At 34.4% G+C, this 23,341-nt stretch overlaps 1 protein-coding gene across 3 annotated transcripts in view; it reads left to right on the forward strand.

Moving 5' to 3' along the window:
- RNF145 (ring finger protein 145) overlaps window positions 1–23,341 on the forward strand; it is a 57,776-nt gene that overhangs the window by 25,967 nt on the left and 8,468 nt on the right. For all 3 annotated transcript variants that reach the window (XM_072824314.1, XM_072824315.1, XM_072824316.1), the window contains exons 4-8: window positions 1,452–1,543; window positions 9,097–9,332; window positions 12,401–12,576; window positions 16,011–16,151; window positions 18,911–19,093. In XM_072824314.1, coding sequence (XP_072680415.1) covers window positions 1,452–1,543; window positions 9,097–9,332; window positions 12,401–12,576; window positions 16,011–16,151; window positions 18,911–19,093 — 828 coding nt within the window. The remainder of the gene's footprint in view (window positions 1–1,451; window positions 1,544–9,096; window positions 9,333–12,400; window positions 12,577–16,010; window positions 16,152–18,910; window positions 19,094–23,341) is intronic.

Below are 23,341 nucleotides of genomic sequence, written 5' to 3' on the forward strand. Positions count from 1 at the left end.
ATTTACATGTAATTTGCATGTGTAGCATTTATGCCTCTCACAGGGTTTCAACCACTGACCTCTGGACTGGCTAGTCCTTTGTTGTGGGTGCTGTCCTATGCATAGTAGAACATTGTGGCAGCATGTTAGTCTAGGTGCTTTTAGCAGGCCCAGCCCTTCTAATTTGTGACAACTAAAAATGTCTCCAAACATTGCAAAATATCCCTTGGAGTTAAAATCACCCCGGGTTGACCACCACTGTGTTAAAATCATTCCTTTTGAGAGTTTCAGTAAAAAGGACTGTTAACATATTATTTGTTAGAAATAGTTATCATAGAGTAATAGAGTAAAATTACTAAATCACCTATGAATCTAGGGCCATTATTGATTTTATAATTGTACCCCAAACTACTTCCATTCATAAAATGTATCGTAGTTTTTAATTTTGATTTTTTTGGTGGTACTCTCCTTGTGGATTATGTAAGGGTCATTTCTTGTTTGGCTATGCTACACTGAAGGATTTCAACTTGATTGCCTAATAGGAAGTAATTTCATGGAAAAAGTAAATACAGCCGTGGGTTTGTTCAGAAATACTAGAAACATTCAAACTGTTTTAAATACAGTGAATAAAGCATTCAGTAAGTGAAGAAAAGGAGGATTTTTTTTTAACACAAATTTCCCTACTGTGATGTCAAAAGAACTTAAGACAATAGTCTTCTAGTGTTATTACTTAGCTTACTGATAATAAATTCTCCCTTTCTGTGCTTCCTGGATGTGCAAAGTTCTGTTTTCTTAGTTGTGTAAAGGTTTTTGTTACTTAAATCCTATTACTTCTTAGTAATCACATGTTAAATAAATTTTAAAAGGAATATTTGATGTGATTTAAAATTTGTTTCAAAATAAATCTGTAGCCTGCTTACATATTATAACCCTAATTATAGATTCTTGACATAGTCAAAGTGACAGTTTTTAAGGATTGTCTTGCTGTGAGCCAGTTTTCTAGCTAGTTTGTGATTTACCTGTAACTGAGTACAATTGGGGATAAAACTGGGGAAAATAAGATAGGTGGGATGGTGGAAGAGAGCCCAAAGAGGGGAAATTTGTTGTAATATTATTGAGTATATCAGTTAAGTAGTAGAGTTGAGGAATGGCATATCAACTGTTCTTTTTTTACTGGAAATAATTTTTTAATAAGGCCTTGGGAAGAAAGAAAATCCCATAGAGTGGAGCTTTGGCTGTCTTTTCTACATAGTAAAACTCACCTTTAGTAAATCTGATCCAGTTCATGGAAGAAGGAAATGAAGTCCATCCTTATATAATTCTTTATACTTAACTTTTTTCTTAGTATACGTGCGGAAAGAGGTGTTATTAACATAATATGCTTTTTATAAGAATACTGTGCTTTAACTACTTCTCTTTTCCATATGTGCTTGGAATGTATCTAATACATTCTTACCATTTTACTTATTCAGGGACTATGTCAGGAGTGAACTAGAGTCTGCCTATGAAGGACCAATGTACTTAGAACCTCTCTCCATGAATCGGTTTACCACAGCCTTAATAGGTAAGTATTATAAAAGAATTAAAAGTGTAGGTGGGGACCAGCCAGTCTTACCACCGTCTTTACATTATAATCATACATAGCTTATAGTTGCTTGTGTTTTTTAATGATATTTTAACTATTTGGAAGGTTAATAAAGGCAATTATTACTATGCAGTGTTTTAAAGTTGCTTATTGTTATTGAAAGTCATCACTGTAGTCCAAAATAAATTGCCAGAAACATCAAGAACTTGAGACATGACTGAAATATTTAGGTAGCAGAATGTTAAAAATAGGAATGTTGGCTAAGACCCCAAAACAATATAGGTATAGTCCCAAGTGACATACCAGACCCTACCTACTGTGACAGAATTAAAAAAGGGAAGTGAGAGAAGAAATGTGTGGGAAATACCAGAAAGGGAGACAGAACATAAAGACTCCTAACTCTGGGAAACGAACTAGGGGTGGTGGAAGGGGAGGAGGGCGGGGAGTGGGGGTGAATGGGTGACGGGCACTGAGAGGGGCACTTGATGGGATGAGCACTGGGTGTTATTCTGTATGTTGGTAAATTGAACACCAATAAAAAATAAATTTATTATTAAAAAAGGGAAGTGAGAGAAAACATACTTTGCGATTCTTAAAGTCAGCATGTAGAGGGTGATAAAAGGTTGAATGTTGGTAATTAAGGAGGATTTCTACATAGAGCTGTTTTCTCTGAAATACCTCCCCATTTAGAGAATTCAGCAGTAGACCATTTGGAGAGTCACATGTCTTCTGTGGCTTAGTGGGGATACTATGAATGGGTGTCTGACCTATGCCTCCAAAATCTTAAGCTGCACCATCTAAAATTAGCTACATGTAGCTATTGAGCACTTGAATTGTGGCTGGTCCAAATTAAGATATGCTGTAAGTATAAAACACCTAATTTCTAAGACGTAGTGCAAATATGGATGCAAAATGTCTTGCTAATTTTTTAATGTAGATTGAATGTTTATATGATGATATTTGGGGCATATTAGATTGAATAAAATAATATTGTTAATTTCACCTGTTTTTTTTGTTGTTGTTGTTTTTTTTAAAAGGAAGCTCCTACAAGGTTAAAGATTACAAATGTGGCTCGTATTATAATTCTAATGAGGTTTCAAGGACAGCAGTGGGCTGACTGGCTGTTGAGTTTTCTGACTGCAGACATAGTGAAAATGTCTTGTGAAAATGTCTTGTGGAGTCCTCTTGTATCTTCTAATCTGTGTAGGCAAAGGATGTTAGTTTCCTATGAACTATATAAGGGCCCCAAGAGTCAATGGTATTTTTTTAGGTCCTTCTAAGAGAGCCTTTAGAAGGATAAGACTCCAACGGGGATTGAACTTCCAGGAGTTAAGCAAAGAACCAAAAATAGCCAGAGAAGGGTATATAACAAGCACTAAGGTGGGAGAGCCACAGTGATGGTAACAATCTCAGAAGAACCCATAAAAGTGCCCAGGAGAAAAGGCAAGGAATTAAAAAAAATTAAGGTGTAGGGCGGTGCATATGGGGAGGGAGGTGGAGGGGCACAGGGGAAGAGAATCTGAATCTTAAGCAGGCTCTACAACCAGCTCAGAGCCCAGTGGAAGGCTTAATCTCAGGATCCTGAAATCATGATTTGAGTAGAAATTAAGAGTCAGACACTCAACTGACTGAGCCACCCAGGCGCCCCAAGGGAATTTTTTATGCCCCAGCTTCAGGGTGCACCCACACCCTGTCATTTTAAGAGCATAGTTGAGTAACAATTTCCTACTTCCCTCTCGCCTTCCCTACATGCTTCAACCCTGGATAAGTCAAGAAGAGAGGGCGATGATGCTGGCAAAGAAGATGAAGCCTGCCTTAACCTTTCCACCCCTCTCACAACTGCAGGTTTTCAATCTGTAGTCCTGTAGGAGGCCTGAGCTAGAGTAAGGGAAAAGCCTCAACTTCAAATCATTTTCAGAGTATTGGCTATTGTTCAATTGAGAGTATGTAACCTAAACTAGTTTAGAAAAGTTATAGGACTTACTTAGGGACAGGAGAACACTAATCTTCACATAGTGGATTTTAAAAGACGATAGGGGAAAAAAAACTGTTGCTTTAGGACTGTATCCTAGGAGTGAGTGTATTTACTAGCTGTAACATTCAAATGTGAAAATACAGCTGACCCTTTAACCAACACGGTTTTGAACTGCGTGGGTCCGCTTACAATCCAGTACTGTAAATGTATTTGCTTTTCCTTACGGTTTTCTTAATAACATTTTCTTTTCCATAGTTTACTTTATTGTAAGAGTATAGTATGTATTGCATATAAAATATAAAATGAGTATTAATTGACTATGTTATTGCCAAGAATGCCAGTCAACAATAGGCTGTTAGTAGTTAAGATTTTGGGGAGTCTAAAGTTCTGCAAGCATTTTCAACTGTGCGGGGTCTTGGCACCTGTAACCTTTGCATTGTTTAGATGTCAACTATATTTGCTAGGTTAGAAAGCTTGTCAAGTATTATTTTTCATTCTATAATTGGTGCAATATAGCATAAAATTGAAACATTTCCTTAAATTTTCCTATCAGTGGTTATGATACTCTGTTTATTCAGCTAAGATCCAGTTAATTGAAAATAAAATCCATAAACTACTAAGTACTATGTTTTGATCCATTTTGGATGTTAAAGGAACTTTCTTATTTTCTTCCATTTCATTAATGAACTTTTAGTGAAAAACCAAGTGATAATAATATGCCATCATTTCTTAGAGTTTCAGACTTCTTGGAGCTATTTCTGATAGTGGAATCCTGACATCCAGAGATTACTTCGTGATTTTGATTTATTCAGAATTACTAATTGAAATAGGCACATCCAACTTAAACAACTTCCAGGTTTTTTGGGGGCTATAGGAAAGATTTCCACTCCTTTTCCACTCACCTAAATACAAGAAGTGGTCTTCTCTTAAAGAGAATTACAGCATATGAGTCATATTCTTCTATGAAAGAAGATAAGTGAAGCCTATAACCCCAGAGTTGAGGACTGAATGTGCTGGCATAGACTTAGGGGAATTTTCAGAGTGTAGAGGAAGTTTACATCATGCTGAACAAGGAAATTTAAATATCACAGCTATGAGTACAGTGAAAGATAAGCCAGAATAAAAATTCCTAATCATTCCTAGTATTAAAGCATTTCCTCCAAGTACTTTCTTTTAGAGTTTCTGCTAATCCTTTCATCAAAAAAATAAACTTATTTTTAAAAGTCAAGACCTACCACATCAGAGTTGTATGATGAAAATTGGCTCTCTCCTACATCACTTCTCTTCACATGCCTGTATCAATTCCCAGAGGCCTTTCTCCTTTCCAGTCACAATAATGTCTTCCCTGCTATTTTCTCTTTTGTTCTTCTCAGGAAATCTTATCAATTGGATAATGTTCCTCCTACATTGACCTTTCTTACTGTTCTGTTTTCCTTTCTCTTTGTCTTTTGTTTTTGAGATTTCCCAACTTTATCTTCCAACTGTTTTATTGTACCTTTTTTGTTTTATATTTTTAATAACCAGGAACTTATTTCCATCAAATGCTTTTTAGTATGATAGTTTTTATTTCTTAAATATATCATTTATCTCTTTGAAACTTTCTTTTGTTCCTTGAATTATCCATTTCCTCTGAGATCTTTTATTCTGTTTTGATCTTTGTCTGTCACGGGATAGTAGTGTTTCTCAAGCCTGGATTTGAAACACCTGGTTATATTAAAGATTTATAAGTACTGATGCCTAGGCCTCCTCTGAGGCTGTTTAAACAATAAGTTTTACTTAAATATCTGGGAGTCCTTGACTAATCATTTGTATTAAAGTAAGTTAAGTTGTTGATTAGAATCTCTTTAGGTTTACCAAATGGTGTGTTTCACAGTTGGTGTTCAAGTGGAATTGGCTGGTTTTGAGTATTTGTGTGTCTTTTCACTTGGACTTGGTCATCTTCCCCAAGAAGGAATCTTCCTGTACCCTGTAGGGGAGGCTATTATTAGTCACTAGAATGGGTGACAATAAACATGGCATCCATGCTTGGGTACGTAGAGAGATCTCATCTCTCAACATGTACATTTTTGTTTTAATCCCCTCTTTTCATTTGGGCATCTTACCTCTGCTCTGGTGTCCAAGAGCCTGTTTTGATCTCTGTAGAGAGCAGACTTTGGTCTTACTCCTGGGTGCGGAAAAGAGTAGTGGCTTGTCTAAGTTCCTTGCCTCCTATCTCTTCATTCTTTGTCCTTTAAAGTGTTCTCATTACACACTTGGTGGCCTCTCCTCCAGGTTTTTTTTGTTGTTGTTGTTATTGTTTGTTTTAAGTATTATGAGTTTTCCTCCTTTTATGCTTTTATGAATATTTTTCACATTACTTAGATATCCATTCTTTAAAGGTTAAAATTAATACTCTGTGGGAGAAAATACCACATGTTATAACATGGTAGATTGTTAACAAACGTTCAGCTTTGTTCAGAAATGGTTGCCATTATTTTGTGTTCTTTTAACAATTGTATAGACTGAACACAAAGTAAAAATCTCAAAGTACTGTTTTGCTTTGGCAAGAAGGAAGAGAATTTGACTAAATGATTCCTATCTGGAAAATAACATGTTTAAGAATTTTCAAGAAATTCTAAAGGGAGCTAAGAGACGGGGCTTGTCCAGTCAGTAAAATGGGACAGTGTTGTATTGTCATCAGAGTAGATAATTGAAAAAGAATAGCAAGGGGGCACCTGGGTGGCCCAGTCGATTGAGCATCTGACTTTGGCTCAGGTCATGATCTTGGGGTCCTAGGATCCAGCCCCATGTCAGGCTCTCTGCTTTTCTGGGTGTCTGCTTGTCCTTCTCCCTCTCCTGCTGCCATTCCCCCTGCTTTGTACACTCTGTCTCAATAAAATCTTAAAAAAAAAAAAAAGAATAGAAAGTTCTGATATAGACACAAATACATGGAAAATGTAAAAGTATATTAGAATGGCATTTCAAAATAATGAGAAAAGAATTAGATGGTTCTTTTTTTTATTAAAGATTTTATTTATTTATTCATGAGAGACACAGAGAGAGGCAGAAACACAGGCAGAGGGAGAAGCAGACTCCTCGCAGGGAGCCCGATGTGGGACTCGATCCCAAAACTCTGGGATCATGCCCTGAGCTGAAAGCAGACACTAAACCACTGAGCCAACCAGGTGTCCTTGAATCGGATGGTTCTTTTTTTTTTTTTTTTTTTTTTAATTTTTATTTATTTATGATAGAGAGAGAGAGAGAGAGGCAGAAACATAGGCAGAGGGAGAAGCAGGCTCCATGCACCGGGAGCCTGATGTGGGATTCGATCCTAGGTCTCCAGGATCGCGCCCTGGGCCAAAGGCAGGTGCTAAACTGCTGCGCCACTAATTGCTAGTTTTAAGACAGCTGACTAAATATCTGGAAAAACCAACTTAGATCATTCTTACCTTATTCTAAAATAAATTCCAAATGTATTAATTTTTTTAAGATTTATTTTAGAGAGAATGAGCGTGAGTGAGGAGAGGAGCAGAGAGAGGGAGAGAGAGAATCTCCAAACAAGCTCCATGCTGAGCTGGACTTGATCCCATGACCCCAAGATCATGACCTGAGCCAAAATCAAGACTTAGAAGCTTAACTGACTGAGCCACTTAGACACCCCTCAAATGTGTTAATTTTTAAATTAAAGAATACTAAAAGAAAATGTAGGTCATTACTTGTATAATCTTGAATAAGGGAACTCATGATTTAATCATGGCATCAAAGGTAGAAACCAACAAGGAAAAAGATTGATATCTTTGATTATTTACAGTAGAATATCCTTTAAGAGAAAAAAATTATTAAAAGATTCGAATGACACACTGGCAAAATATAATCATAAGACAAAGGAAAATGAGTATCTTAATCAGAGAATTCTAGAAGGCTATGTTCTCCAGTGGAAATGGCCAAAGACTATGAACAAGCATTTCACCAAATAATTGCACATTATTTTTGTAACTTATTTGTAATTGGTAATCAACAAATGTGAATCTGAAAAAGCTTAGAATATATTCATTGCTTTACCTTTTTTTTTTTTTTTTTGCTTTACCTTTTCTTAAATTATTTTTACTGCTGGCAAGTCAGTGGGAAAATGTGTGCCCTGTATGTACACTGCGTACTTTTGTTTCTTTTTTTTTTTTTTTTGGTACTTTTGTTTCTATGTGTCAAAAGCCTGATATGTTTCTTTGACTCAGTAATTCCACTTTTAGGAAATTAGTGTAAGAAGATACTAGGAAATGCACTCCAAGTAGTTTATACAAGGGTGTCATACATGTATAGGCTTATTTATAACAAAGCATTTATAATTATGAACTATTTGAAAATAGCCAAGTGGTGGTACTGTGTCATATGCATTCAGTGAAATATAACCATACAATTAAAAACAACTGTATGTATATATGTGTGTGTACACACATACATACATACACACACATACACACACACATACATTTCCTGATGAGACACATGCATTATATGTATTAACTAAAAAAAACCTGGTTGTAAAATAGTATGTACACTATAATCTATAAAACATTTGTATATATTCACATAGAATAAATCTTTAAAAGTGACAGTATGAATATGTAATTAAAAAAAAGATTATTTATTTGAGAGAGAGAACGTGCTTACATGAGCAGGAAGGGCAGAGGAAAAGGGAAAGAGAATTTCAAGCTTACTCTGCACTGAGCACGGAGTGGATGTGGGGGCTCGATCTCACAACCCTGGTATCATGACCTGATCTGAAACCAAGAGTCAGACGCTCAGCTGCCTGTGTCACCCAGGTACCTCTGAATACCTAGTTTTTACTGAGCACTTAACTAGGTTTCAGATACAATACTAAGGCTTTCTATGAAGTGCTTCATTTAATGGACCCAAGGTATTAATAGGCTATCTTTATGTGATAGGATTATAAGATACTGAGTTTTTTCTCCTTTTTATTTCTCTGTATTTTCTAGCTTTTCTATAATGATCATGTATAATCCTCTGGGAAGAATTTGTTGCTTAAAATTTTTGGTGTTAACTTTCATTATTGAGTCATTTTGAAAGAAGGCTTGTATAGTCCTATAAATGCAATTACAGCTTGAAAATCTCAGAATAAATTTTGTTACAGCATAATCTTAGAGAAGTAACTGTATCTCTGGGATTTTATGCTTTCACCTATAGACCAGAACAGTTAAATATTGAGGGCCTTTGTAAAAAAGAGCTGTATATAAATATTAGTAGCTGAATAAATATAATATTGAATTAGACATTAAAAAAAACCTTTTTGTGTCATATATGTCATCTGAAATCTGAAGAGTATATTTGTGCTGCTTTTTTTAGATCAGCATCTAGGGAATTGGTGCTCAAAATTGACAGAACATGTAATAATTACAATGCATGTAATTATGGTCAGATGAGGTAAAAATTTGATTTAAAATATCATCTAAGAGATCTTAATTAGATATCTTCAAAAATTATGTCATCATTTTTATTGTCTTTTCTTTTTATTTTATGGATAGCAAATCTTAAATGCATTATGTTCTCCTTCCCATTTTAGGTCAGTTGGTGGTGTGTACTTTATGCTCCTGTGTCATGAAAACGAAGCAGATTTGGCTCTTTTCAGCTCACATGCTTCCCCTGCTAGCACGACTCTGCCTTGTCCCTCTGGAGACAATTGTTATCATCAACAAGTTTGCTATGATTTTTACTGGATTGGAAGTTCTCTATTTTCTTGGGTCTAATCTTTTAGTACCTTATAACCTTGCTAAGTCTGCATACAGAGAATTGGTTCAGGTAAGACTGACAACCACACCCAGGTAGATAAAGTTCCACACAAAAATTAGTTATATTAAAGATTTAGTTCATTATTTCACATTCATGGTCATGGTAACATTCTAAATAGCACCTGTTTTCTGCTAATTCGGAGCATCTGGGATTTTTTTCTGATGATGTGTTCTGTAGAGAGGCAATGAAGTGAAGTGATTCTGTGGAAGCAGAGTGTCTGGGTTTTTACTCTGGCTCTACTATTTATTAGCTGTGTAACCTGGACTTAGTCACTTAAGTTGGCTTATCTATAAAATGGAGCTAATAATAACAGTTATACTCAACTTGTAGGATTGTTGTGAGATTTAAATGAGTTCAGTGTGGCAGACAGTATTCAGTATGTGTTAACTATTATGATGAAGACAATACAGATTTGAAAACCTAGAAGTAAAAATCCTTATTTTTCTTCTGATTAAAGTCCTACAATTTTTTCCACTGTATTTGCCTAAGTTATGTAAACTGAGAAGTTAAGTAGTTCTGGGTTATAATATGATAGATTTTGTCTAGATACATTGATTTTGCCAATGTCAATATGCTTCTATCTTATTTTTTTTAGCCTTTGCTCTAAAACAGATTATTCTCAGACAGAAACAATAGATACTTAAATATTTCGATTTGACTTGATGTTTCAGTATATAAAATAGATATTAAAACTGACATTGATATAAAAAGGGAGTTTTAATTATCTTTTAAAGATTTTTATTTATTTATTCATGAGACACACAGAGAGAGGCAGAGACATATGCAGGAGAAGCAGGCCCCATGCAGGGGGCCCAATGTGGGACTTGATCCCTGGACTCCAGGATTACACCCTGGGCCAAAGGCAGATGGTCAACAGCTGAGCCACCCAGGCGTCCCAAAAAAAGAGTGTTAAAATAGGCATTCTTTTCTACCTTTTGGCTATGTGTATATGACCGTAAGGTACAAGAGGCTCTCTGATTGACTAAACTGAAATTACTAAGTGAAATGGGATTTTTTTGTAACCCCAGGGGCAGATTTCCCAAAAAAATTTCCCTGACCCTTGGCTTTAAGTTGATTCTACCTTCTTTGTTCATCGTATCTAATGATTAACTTGGGCAGTTTTCCCGAAAGTAGATCTTTCAGAGAAGAGGAAGTTCTTTTCATCCTCAATGAAGAATTTTTTCATGAGTAAGGATTGTACTTGTATTCAGAGTAAGAATGAGTAAAATATGTATTTTTTCTTTGAATTCTATCTTGTGGAGCTACCTCAGTTTGTAGGAAACTGCAGACAATCAGTAAACATTATTTAATCATCATAAGGACAGAGCCCTCATTTCTCAATGTCATGTTCACCTTCTTGGTTGCCTTAAGATTCATGCATTACTAGATGTTGTAGTTGAAAATATAGGTTATGAAATCCACAACCTCGAAAGAATTGGATAGGCAAGAAATGGAAACTCTCAGGCTTTTTAGTCATCTGTTCCTTGAATGGAAAGGAGGAAAAGTACTTTCTACCTCTCAATAATTAATTTGCTGCTAGTGATTTTGCAGCTAGTTGGACAATCACTTTTTCTTTCAATATTTTCTAGTAGGGGAAAAATGGAAGTTATTTTGACTGGATTTTAGAAAGCATTTGATTTACAGATAAATTTAGAATAATCTTAAATTTGAAGTCATTGCACTTTAACTTAAAAGATCTAGATGTTCCTAGGGATTGGTATTAATCAGAAAAACAAAACAAAAACAACCAACCAAACAAACAAAAATCAGAAAAACTTATAGTCCGTGTATTTTAATTTAAGAAATTTATAGTTTATTGAAACATTCTGGTAACACATTGAGAGTTCCAGCGAGACCATTTTGCTGTGTAGGTTGGAGTTTGTAGCCTGCCTTGCAGAACTCTGTTGTGTTACCAGGGTCTGGTCCCTGGCATAGTAACTCCAGAAACTTGGTTACATGTATGCTCTTAGGCTGAATCAGATTATGAGAATTGATTCCTCCTAATCAATCTCATAAGAGATTGTTTTACAAACTAGAAAGCTAATTTACTAATTAGTAGATTAATAAACTTGTTTTAGTTGTACCTTTTTTCCTGGCGCTAATGCACTAGACAAATCAAATAAATTGAGAAATGTTGTTTGATAAATACACAGGAGGAGCAAGGGGAATCAATATGTCTGGGGGAAAGACTTGCTAATAACTATCTTTGCTCTCCAGTAGAGTAAACTGTAGTGTTTATTCTGTCTTCCATCACACTGTTTCTCCCCTAAGACATTTCCTAAATTAACCCTGAAAAGTTCTTCCTGTTACATTGCTCCCTTTTCTAGCCATTCACACTATCACATCATTTATGGTAGTCCTGATCATTTTGATTTAGAGATGAGTAAGTTTACAAAGTCTTCTTAACCTGCCTTTGATACCTCCCTTTGATGTAGCTTTACTCTTTTTTTTTTTTTTTTAATTTTTATTTATTTATAATAGTCATACAGAGAGAGAGAGGCAGAGACACAGGCAGAGGGAGAAGTAGGCTCCATGCACCGGGAGCCCGACGTGGGACTCAATCCCAGGTCTCCAGGATCGCGCCCTGGGCCAAAGGCAGGCGCTAAACCACTGCGCCACCCAGGGTTCCCTGTAGTTTTACTCTTGAAAGCAACTTTACTCTGAACCCTAAGGGCAGTTTATGATTGTCATTTTTTTTTTTTTAAAGATTTTATTTATTTATTCATAAGAGAGGCAGAGAGAGAAGCAGGCTCCTCGCAGGGAGCCTGATGTGGGACTCGATCCCAGACCGGGATCACACCCTGAGTGGAAGGCAGATGCTCAACCACTGAGCCAGCCAGGCATCCCTGTGATTGTCATTTGATGAGTGTGTCAAGTGTTAATAACGCAAAATCAGTGAATTTTAGAAAATGTACTAACTCTCTGTATAGGCTAATAACTTCAAAGCAATTTAGCTGAAACAATCCTACAATGAAAGAGAAGCGATTTAATTTTTCCTTTTAAGTACTTTAAATTCTTTTATGTTTAAAAGTGTTTATTGAAGTGATACAAGATGTTGTCCTATCTTATGTTTTTAGGTAGTAGAGGTATATGGCCTTCTAGCCTTGGGAATGTCTCTGTGGAATCAGCTCGTAGTCCCTGTGCTTTTCATGGTTTTCTGGCTCGTCTTATTTGCTCTTCAGATTTACTCCTATTTCAGTACTCGAGATCAGCCTGCATCACGTGAGAGGCTTCTTTTCCTTTTCCTGACAAGGTAATTAATAAGAACATATGATACTGTACATAACCTTAGGAAAAGAAAATTTTTGTCTGGGAATAGCAAGTTTTGTAAATTTCCAGTTATATTAGAATACCCATATCTAATTAAGATAGGATTTTCATTCGGTGGATGCCTAGGTTTGGCAGTTTAGGGAGGTGCTAAGCTAATAATGGTATATATTTGACTATAGCAAATGATTTGTGAAAAGGAACATAGCAAAATTTTAAAATATTTTTTCAATTTCAAGTTAAATTATTGGTTGGGTCAATAGAATGTTATTAGAAATAATTATCATTTACTAAGTATTTAATATGTATCAACTATGCTCCTAAACACTTTTTCTTCACACTTAACCTTGACAGCAACCCTGAGAGATAGGTGCTTTTGTTATCATTTACTATTTTAATAGCAGAGGAGACTCTACCAAGAGTAACTTGCCCCAGATGACACTGCTAAAAGAAATAGTGCTGATGTCGAACTCCATCTTGAGTTCAAACCCAGTGACTTACTTTGCACTGTGCCCCATTATTTTTAATGTTTTGCTTTATTATTCAGATATAGTCAAATAATTGGGGAAATGAGTATATTGTAATTTTTTGCTGTTTACCCCAAAGGAATTCTAAGACTTGTTTTTTAAGATTTAGTTTTTTAAAAAAAAGGTTTTTAATCGTTGGAAGTCCTTTCTATATACTAAAGTATCTGTATTGTGAGCTTATGCTATATCCGCATTTGTCATTTTCCCACTCTTGAGTTTAAATCTGAAGCCCTCAGAATCTAGCACATGGCTATATATCTTCATTCCCTGGCACATAAAGACAAGAATGAAACTCTGTCCTTTGGGAAAGTATGTATAAGCAGATAAAAGTGTTGAGTTTTAGTTAATAGAGCCATTATTTCTCAGCCAAGCAAGTGATGGAGCAGTGTGCACTAAGTGGTGTAGGGAAAATGTTACACAGTGCTAAGTATCAATAAAAATGTCATAGAACAGTACCTATTTTATTTTAGTAAATAAGCAGAATAAACTTATTGGCACTGAGTCAGATTTTGTACTTTATAAAAATAACACTTTTAGTTGATAAATAGCTTATAAGCATGCAATAAATTGATATCAAATGCATTTTAATAGCCAGTTCATTACTGATTAAATTCCACTGCTATTGTTTTTTTATGTAAATATTATGGAAGTTTTATGAAGAATTTTTAAATGATCCAAAATAACTCAATTTAAAGAGAAAGAATCCTTTGGTTAGGACGGTAACTTAAGAGTGGCACTGGGATTGGTCATGTCTTTTTTTTTTTTTGAGAGAGAGCATGAGCAGAGAGGGGAGGCAGAGGGAGAAGCAGACTCTGCTGAGCAGGGAACCCCATGTGGGGCTTGATCCTAGGCCCCTGAGATCATGACCTGAGCTGAAGGTAGATGCTTTTCTGATTGAGCCACCCGATGCCCCTGGGATTGGTCATGTTTTAACGTTTTAAACTAGATTATTAGCCATTAAAAAGCACAGATCAAGTGTAGCATAGTATAAGGCTTAACAAATTAGTAAGCTGTGAATGAATTTGGACTTATTTACAATTTGGACATATTTACAAACTGAGAAAGTAATACTGAAATTTTTAGATGAGGTTTAGGTATCTTTCCAAAATAATTTTCTCTCTATTCCTTTTTTATACATAGGATAGATTACCCCCCTCTTCAAAATAGGAATGTTTTGCTTTTTGTGAGAAGTTTTCATATAGTTCTTCTGTTCATTTATATCTCTGTAAGCATTGTTTGTTGTCCTTGGTGCTCTTTTGTGCCAGGTTAGATTTGTGTGTTGCCTTGGTAAAGAACAACTTATTTACAAAAGGAAGATTGCAAGTTTATCAGCATACTCTGACTAAACAAACCAACTAAAAGCACATGCAAACAAAGGGTTTGTTTTTGCAGCCAGAAAATAGAAACTAAAATCAATAAAACCTTTCACTGAAGAGAGGACGAAAAGTTCTATGAAGTTTTCCAAACTCTTTCAGTTCCCTCAAAGTTAGGTGGGAACTGAGAGGCTTTTGAAAAATAGCCTCTTGAAAATGTAATTAAATCATACTGCTTGGATATAAAAGATTTCTCTAAATATGGAGTCAAGAATAGAGAAAGAGTCTGGATAATCCGTAAAATTTTCAGTCTTCCAGTGAGAATGAAGTAAAATTTGTAGTATATTATTAGCCATGATTATCACTTTTTCAAGTTACTAGACAATTTGTTTAAACTTCATATATAGTGATTTCTCTGAGAAAAATGTCACATTTCAGAAATTAGATTTGTAAGAATGCCATAAAATCATTCCTTTAGGTTTCAACCACCATGACTCATAGATATTTTGACTCCTAAAAGAAAACCAGACATTTTTTTCTTATAATGTACATAAAAGTAGATGTTTTCACTTAAAAACTTACTTATAAGCAATTAATTGTGTATGAAGGATAACTGTTTAGCAAAAGCATAGAGCTATGTAGTAAAGGATAGGTATTGTTTGCCTGAATGAATTCCTCATGTATACAAATGAAATTCTTCACTGGAATTCTAAAACATCTCTGAACATTTGTTAAATGCTGTTTAAGTGCTAAGTCCAAATTATTATTACATAATATTAGATATGTTTGTAAAATAATTATTAATAAGTTTGTATCTGATATGTTCAGTGAAAGAATTGAATGTATTTCTGTAAAGTGTGAAAGTATTTCCAAGCTTTAGTTAGTGTAAGGTCTTTCAGTTCTCCTTATAAGTAGTATTCATAGCAAACTTTTATGTTAAAAACTGATATTAAAATAACTTTTGAGTGGGCTTGAGTTATATTCTTGGATATGCTTTTGAAATAACCCAGAAAAATGCAATTATATAAACCTAAATTAAAAAGTATCAATAGTATGGAAAATACTCTAGTATTGAGAGGAGTTGAGGGTTGCAAAGTCGATAATGGGCCTGGCCTGATAGCATTTGTTCAAATAAAGAGTTTTGATAAGTCATCAAATTAGCACAGATTGTTCATAGTTTGAACAGTTTGAATAGCCAACATTTTTCAGGGGGAACTGTGGGCAAGTATACGAGTCTCTTCAATATCAGCACATTAATTATATGTTTCTTAGGGTTTGAACAAAATTTAAGCCCTTACTGCATTTGAAAGAGGTGATAGATAAATAAAAATACTTTATTTCAGATATGGTGCTCTATACTGAGTATTTGCCAAAGAGATTTTTAAAAATGTAAGTTAGGGTAATAGGAGGGATTTAAATTATTAGTGGAGAGATTAAGTGAATTTACCTCAAATTTTGGTTTAGGGTTTTTGAATTGATGAGGATCAGATCAAGGTTGGTGATTATTTGAAGACTTAAGATGGTTTTATTTCAAATGGAAAATTTTTATCTGTCGATATTCCCCCTCCTCTTCTTTCTAGTATTGCTGAATGCTGCAGCACTCCTTACTCACTCTTGGGTTTGGTCTTCACGGTTTCCTTTGTTGCCTTGGGTGTTTTGACACTCTGCAAATTTTACTTGCAAGGTTATCGCGCTTTCATGAATGATCCTGCCATGAATCGGTAAGTTCTTGACTATGGTTGTCTCTAGACATTCAAGTATTATATATAACTTGAAGAAGTAATAATGAATTTCAGAGGAAATGGATTTTAAGATTTTTTTTTTGAATGGTTGCAACTATTTGGATTTGAAATACTATGAAAAATATAACTTTCCATATGTAAAAGGTGGATTTCCATATGTAAAAGATGGATTTTTAGTGTATGTGCATATCAGTATATATTGGACACTTGTAGATTTAAGAGATTTGGGGAGGGGCGGGGAGGGAGAGGGAGAGAGAGAATCTTAAGCAGGCTGAATACCTAGCATGGAGCCCCATGCGGAGCTCGATCTCATAACCCCTGAGATCATGAGTCATGAGCCGAAATCAAGAGCTAGACACTTAACCAACTGAGTCCACCCAGGCACCCCAAGAGATTTTTGATAGCTTGCTTTTTCCCATTTGAAGTTTACGTGCAGCCCTATTAAAATCAAATTTCTATATTTGATACTTAAAAAATTTTTGTGTGTGTGGACAGAATTTTGATAATGATGTTTCAAAGGATGTATTAATGAGAATGCAGAATAGTTAATCTAGTTATTAAATCAGTAAGATCAGATATTGGGAAACCTTATTTCTAGAACTTGTCATGATTTTGGTTTAACGTAGGAATTTTTAATGGTTTAATTTATATAAATTTATGTAATCTCTTAAAATTTTTATGGAATATTTCAGAAATAGTAGATGGTGAGTACCTTGTAAATTAGAGGAAACAAATTGTTTTGGGTGTACATTAGTTTTTTTAATGAGAAAAAAACCTATGCTTCATAATCTTTCTGCTAGTCTCAGCTAACACCTTTATAATGGCAAAAGAGGGAGGAGGGCAAGAAAGAAAAATAATTTGTGTATAAACTCACAAAATTCATACCATTCAGAAAATATGAAATGGGAAGTGAAACTCTTCCTCCACCTGCTTTACATTTCCTCTCCCCAAAGGTAACAGCTATAGACTGTTTATTTTAAAATTTCTTATGGGAAAAAGTGCACATATGTATATTTTTGCTATTGTTTTGGTTCATCTCCACATACTATACACAGTTCTACACCTTATTTTTTCACTTAAATATGTTTTAGATATTTTTTATGTCAACACAGAAACCTCATCATTCTTTTTGATAAAGACATAGTATTCCAAAATAAAAATGTTTTTCTTTTTTTGCTATTAAAAATGGTACTGTTGTAGGTTTTCTTTTTTTTTTTTTTTAACTCTCAATTAGCAAAGTTGAGAGAATAGTAAAATGAACCTCCATATACCTGTCGCCCATTTCCAGTAATACGGCCAGTCTTCTGTCATGTGTGCCCCTACTATCTACTCCACTTACTTTGTCTCTGCCATAATCCCCAGCTGCATTTGTTTGCTACAAATACTATTTCACCCATAAATATTTTAGTCTCATTTGAAAAAGCATAACTACAGTAGCCTATTCATTCTCAGTAAGAGAAGAATTCCTTGACCTCAAATTCCTAGTTGGTGTTCATATACTGCCCCCCTCTTTTCTTGAACATTTTGTTTGCTCAACTTCAGATCCATAAAGGCACATACTGCAGTTGGTTAATATTTTTTAAGTCTTTCTTTAATATTTAGGTCCCTGCTGTCTCTGTATTTTTTCCTTTTCATTTTATTTGTTGAAGACACCAGATTGTCCTATTTAGTTTTTCAGTCTGGATTTTGCCAATCGTATCCCTGTGATGCCACATAACATGTTCTATATTATTCACTATATTTTTTTCTTACACTTACATTTTTTGTATACATCCATAGGGTAAATTACTACTAATAAGATTATTGAGTTGAAGGGTATGTACATTTTAAATTTATTAGCAAGTTTTTCTCTAGAAAGATTTTATCTGTTTTATCAACATCAGTCTCCCCATTTTTTCTCAAATTCCTTGTCAATGCTTGCGTCATCAAACTTTGAAATATTTGCTCATTTGTGGTTTTGAAAACTGGACTTATCCTTTGCTCAGTTATTTTTGAGAGTTCTTTATAAATCAAGTCAGTATGATTTTGTACATATTTTCCATATGGAAACTGAATTTCAAAAAAAAAAGTTTATGTCTTCTAGTTCTTATAGTCTGCTTAAAGAGATCTTTCCTACTGCAAGATTATGAAGACACTCACCTATGATTTTATTTTTTATAATCAAGATATAGCTCATGATATAAATGTATATAATTCAGTGGCTATCTAAGAATGGTAGAGTAGCTGGCTCATTAGCAAAACCTGGTTAGAACACTTCTTTTTGGGCAGCCCGGGTGGCTCAGCGGTTTAGCGCCGCCTTTAGCCCAGGGTATGATCCTGGGGTCCCAGGATCGAGTAGCCTGCTTCTCCCTCTGTCTGTGTCTCTGCCTCTCTCTCTCTCTCTCTCTCTCTGTGTGTGTGTCTCTCATGAATAAATGAGTGAAATCTTTAAAAAAAAAAAAAAACAAACAAAAACTTTTATTTATCTTAGAAGTTGCTTTTTTTCCTCATTGTATGCTAAAATAATAGATATTATGTTTTCCACATATATAATGGTATATTATGATTATATATTACTATTACATCAGTGTTATATATGTTAATATTCTGATCAGATTTTTTTGTCTAAGTCAGAATAGATCACAAATACATAACCGTCTACATCTTTGGATTATTTTCTCTTGGAATGAAATGAAATTCTGATTATTGTTTCGTGTTTTTTTTTTTTTTTTTTGAAAACGTATGCTTTTTTTTTTTAGGGGCATGACAGAAGGAGTTACGCTGTTAATCCTGGCAGTGCAGACTGGTCTGATAGAACTACAGGTTGTTCACCGGGCATTCCTGCTTAGTATTATCCTTTTCATTGTTGTAGCTTCTATTCTACAGTCTATGTTAGAGATTGCAGATCCTATTGTTTTGGCGCTGGGAGCATCTAGAGACAAGTAAGAAACTTCCTAAAGGAAATTTTTGTAATATTCTTTATATGAGTTTGTTGTCTGAAGATTAACATAATGTTTAGAGACAGAAAATGGATGAATAATTGGTATTAGTTTAAGGTAACAAGTTTACTTTTTTATTTTTTCTATAGGTTTGACTTTTCTGGTTTTTCTCTCAAGATTGTTATAGTTAGAAATCCTATCAAAGGCCATGTAATTACAAGTCAGCTTTTTCTTCAGAGAAATTTAATTAATACTTTTTATATTTGTCCAGTTTTAAAATGAAGAATGGAAAGCATCAAATTTAGTCCAGGAAATATAGTAAATAATATAATTTTGTTCTGTGTAATACTAACACAGAGAAAGCATTGGGAGAAAGGAGAAAATCATTTGAAGGAAAGAGAAATAAAGGCTCTCAGGAAGTCATTAAGATAGGCATCTATGGGATAAGGCCTCATCTGTTGGCCTTTAGACAGTTGCAACTTAGGTTTTAATGGGGATTCTTGATACCTTATGGGACCAGTGAAATTAATAGCTGCATTCATGTTCATGCCATATTTCAGAAGTTTTCTTAAGAAGTAAAAGTCAGGTTATTATTTAGCTCTAAGATAGTACTTCTAATTCTATCTTAGAATTAGTACTAATTCTCAGAATTCTAATTCTAAGAATTAGAAGTACTAGTTACAGTATAAAATTAGTTTATACAGGACATTCTTATAAAGAATTACTAAAAATTCACCTGTTGACATTCTGGTGATTTTTGAAATACCTGAATTTATTGCTGCTTCGGTAGTGTTTTATGAGTAAGGGAACAGGCAATCTTTGGGGAGATAAAATTTCTACAGCAGATTTTTAAAACATTCCAAATTAACATTTTAATTACAGTTCATCAGATTTATCTTTTTTATCCCCATATCCCACATTGCTGAACATTCTGAAATTTTTCTCAAATGGTAGAATGGCTGCAAGAATCAATTTAATTTAAATAAGTTCAAAGCTCTTCGATTTGTTTCAGATAATTATAATTAATTATCGTTATTTGAGATTTGGCTTTGAGGTTTAAGGTATCTCAATGGAAGCATTTAAGATGTTGAACTCAGTGGTGAACTCGATTAAATGCTCATTTAAATGATTGAGTTGTTTTTGACCTAAGTACACTATTTTGTCATTTCTGGGGATATCATTTAGCAATATTAATTATACAAATTAATTTAGCATATACTGATAAGAGTAATATAATACTATAGAAAGTATTAGAAAAGAGAAAGAAAAAAATATAATTCCACTGCCATAACAACCAGTAAATCCAGTTCTGATTCCCTCCAGGATGTTGAAGTAGCCTCATTACTGACTTTTTCCTCCAATGTCAAATACAGAGGATAAAGGAGCAAAACCAAGAAGCCTTGTGTGTGGGTGTGGGAGGGTTATTTTGCATTGGTGTCAGTGTTCTTGCTGGTGTCTGCTGCAGCATTAGCCTTAAGCAAGAGGGGCTCTTAGCTGTCAAAGGATGAAATAGGGATGGATTGATTGATTGTTAGGATTAGGTTCTTGTCTCCTACCATCACCTGCAGTAATGAGAGAGTACTATCAACAGCTATATGCCAATACTTTTTAAAATAAAGGAAATGGAAGAGTATGAGAAAAATGTAACTTACTAGAACTGACTCAAGAATAATTTAAAACCTTGGATAGTTAGCTGTTAAAGAAGTGGAAGCAAATGGCAAACATCTCAACCCAGATGGTATTACAGTCAAGTTCAAACTTTGAAGGAACAGATTATATTTATTTGAAACACAGACTTCCAGACAATAAAAAGAATGCTACCCATCTCATTCTGTGAGGCTAATATAATCCCTGTATTGAAATCAGATAGACAACTTGAGAAAGATAGTTTTATTTCACTCATAGTAGTGGGTACCATGTAGCTTTTGTAATGCTGGCTTCAGTATATACAACTTGAGTGTTGAAGCAGAGAGCCCCCAAACGATCCCATGTATGTTGAACTTTGGTACATGACAGAGGTATGTCCGATGAGTGGGGACAGGTGGTACTCTTCCATAAGGTTGGTAGAAAAAAATGGTTTCCACTTGGAAGAGGATGGAATGGGTTCCTATCTCACATCATAAACAGAGGATCAACTCTGGAATGTTAGAGACCTAAAAACTAAAACTCACATAGGCTAATATATTTTGGACTTTTTTTTTTTTTTAAGATTTTATTTATTTATTCATGAGAGACACAGAAAGACAGAGGCAGAGACCTAAAAACTAAAACTCACATAGGCTAATATATTTTGGACTTTTTTTTTTTTTTTAAGATTTTATTTATTTATTCATGAGAGACACAGAAAGACAGAGGCAGAGACACAGGCAGAGGGAGAAGCAGGCTCCATGTAGGGAACCCAATGTGGGACTCAATCCTGGTACTCCAGGACCATGCCCTGAGCTGAAGGCAGATGCGCTTAACTGCTGAGCCACACAGGTGTCCCTATTTTGGACTTTCAAGTAGGAAACAGTTTCTTAAACTGATAGAACTGCTGTGGAAGACCAAGACTAAGAATTAAAAATGATTATGATTGTGAGAGGAAAGAGTGATAAAGCTAATGATTACATAATAACTTTTTAAACCTAAAGTTAACTTTACGAATTGGGAGAAGATATTCATAGTATTTATACTTGCCCAGGAATTGGTATCAATATATGAATAGCTCAAATGAGCAAGAAAAATGGATGAAATTAATTTTTATTTTTAGGCTTTTGGTGAAAGAGGAGACACATTAATATGAAGAGAGGTTTGCTATCTTTAGTGATGAGAGAAATGTAAATCAAGACCACATTGAAGTGCTATTTTAAACCTGTGGAATTGGCAAGGAGTAAATAAAGTAAGGAAGAAGGGAGAGAGAAAGGAAAGGCAACTGATACCTAGAGTGAAAGAAGGTCTGGTTTCTGGTGGGCGCGTGTAAAGTGGTGTAATCACTTTGGAAACAGTGTGGCCATTATCTCCTATGTGTATACTGGACATTCTTGCACATGTTCAGTAAGGATATGTAGAAGAATGTTCATAGCACAATTCACAGTAGCAGAAATCTGGGAACAACCCAAATGACAATCAGACAGCAAAGTGGCTGAGTGAATGTGATGATAGTCACTGTGGAATGTTAGAAATATGGTGACACAGAAAACAATATGCATGATTCATAGCGTTATACAGTTAAAAAGTAAATCCAAAAAGATGACAGTATAGAATGTTATTTTTATGTTAAAAACTAAAGATTTAACATATATTCTTCAGAAATACATACAGATTAAACAAAACTAGAAATAAGGAAAGCAAGAAAATAAAAAGAACACAGATTCAAGTTAATGCTCTCAATGGGTGCAGGGAGTAAGGATGTGGAATAGGCATGCCTGCTATATGGTTAAATGTGGGTTATTGTCCATGTCCTCGCTTTTGTATAGAGATGGGTTCATTACAATATTAAAGATAGCTAATTAGATTACTAATTCAATAAAAGAGGGACACCCACAGACCAGTGGTGACAGTGTATTCTGAATCAAGGATTATGATTAATTCAATATTCTGGGGATTGAAAAAGGAAATGAAAAGTATCTTAATTCTCAAATTAGAGAAATAAGAATATCGACATTTGTATAAAACTGCTCTCTGTCATTAAAGAAATAATTATTAGGGGAAAAAATCCTCCTATGTCTTTGGAGTTGCTTGGACTAGAGAGAATGTCTAGTGTTTAACTTAAAAAGGTATCTCAGTTTTAGCCATAGGGATAATTGTTGCCTTTATAAATTTAATTCTAGTTTTTAACAAGGAATTTTAGAGCAATGGTCTCTTTACTCAAATTATACAGTAGATTTTTAAATGACAAACTTCTAAGAAAATGGATTGGGGTGAATATAAAATTTTAAAACTTTTTCTAGTTGAATAACTTATTAATAAGATTTCAGGGTAATTTTATGATATTTAATCTGAAATTAGATTTTTGATTGAATTTTAACTACTTAAACAAGGATATATATATTTGTGTATCTAACATACACACCTGTGTTTGTGTATATGAATTTGCATGTTTGTATGTATACTCACTTATGCCAAAATTAAACATAATTTATAACTCTTGGCATAATGGTATCTATGCTTTTCTGTGTATATATAAATACACATTTGTGCCTATATGTAAATATATACCTGTTTTATACAAATGGATCATTGCTTGATTTTGAAAATATATTTAAAGTTTTA

The sequence above is a fragment of the Canis lupus genome, chromosome 4, assembly GCF_048164855.1.
Source record: "Canis lupus baileyi chromosome 4, mCanLup2.hap1, whole genome shotgun sequence".
NCBI lineage: Eukaryota > Metazoa > Chordata > Mammalia > Carnivora > Canidae > Canis > Canis lupus.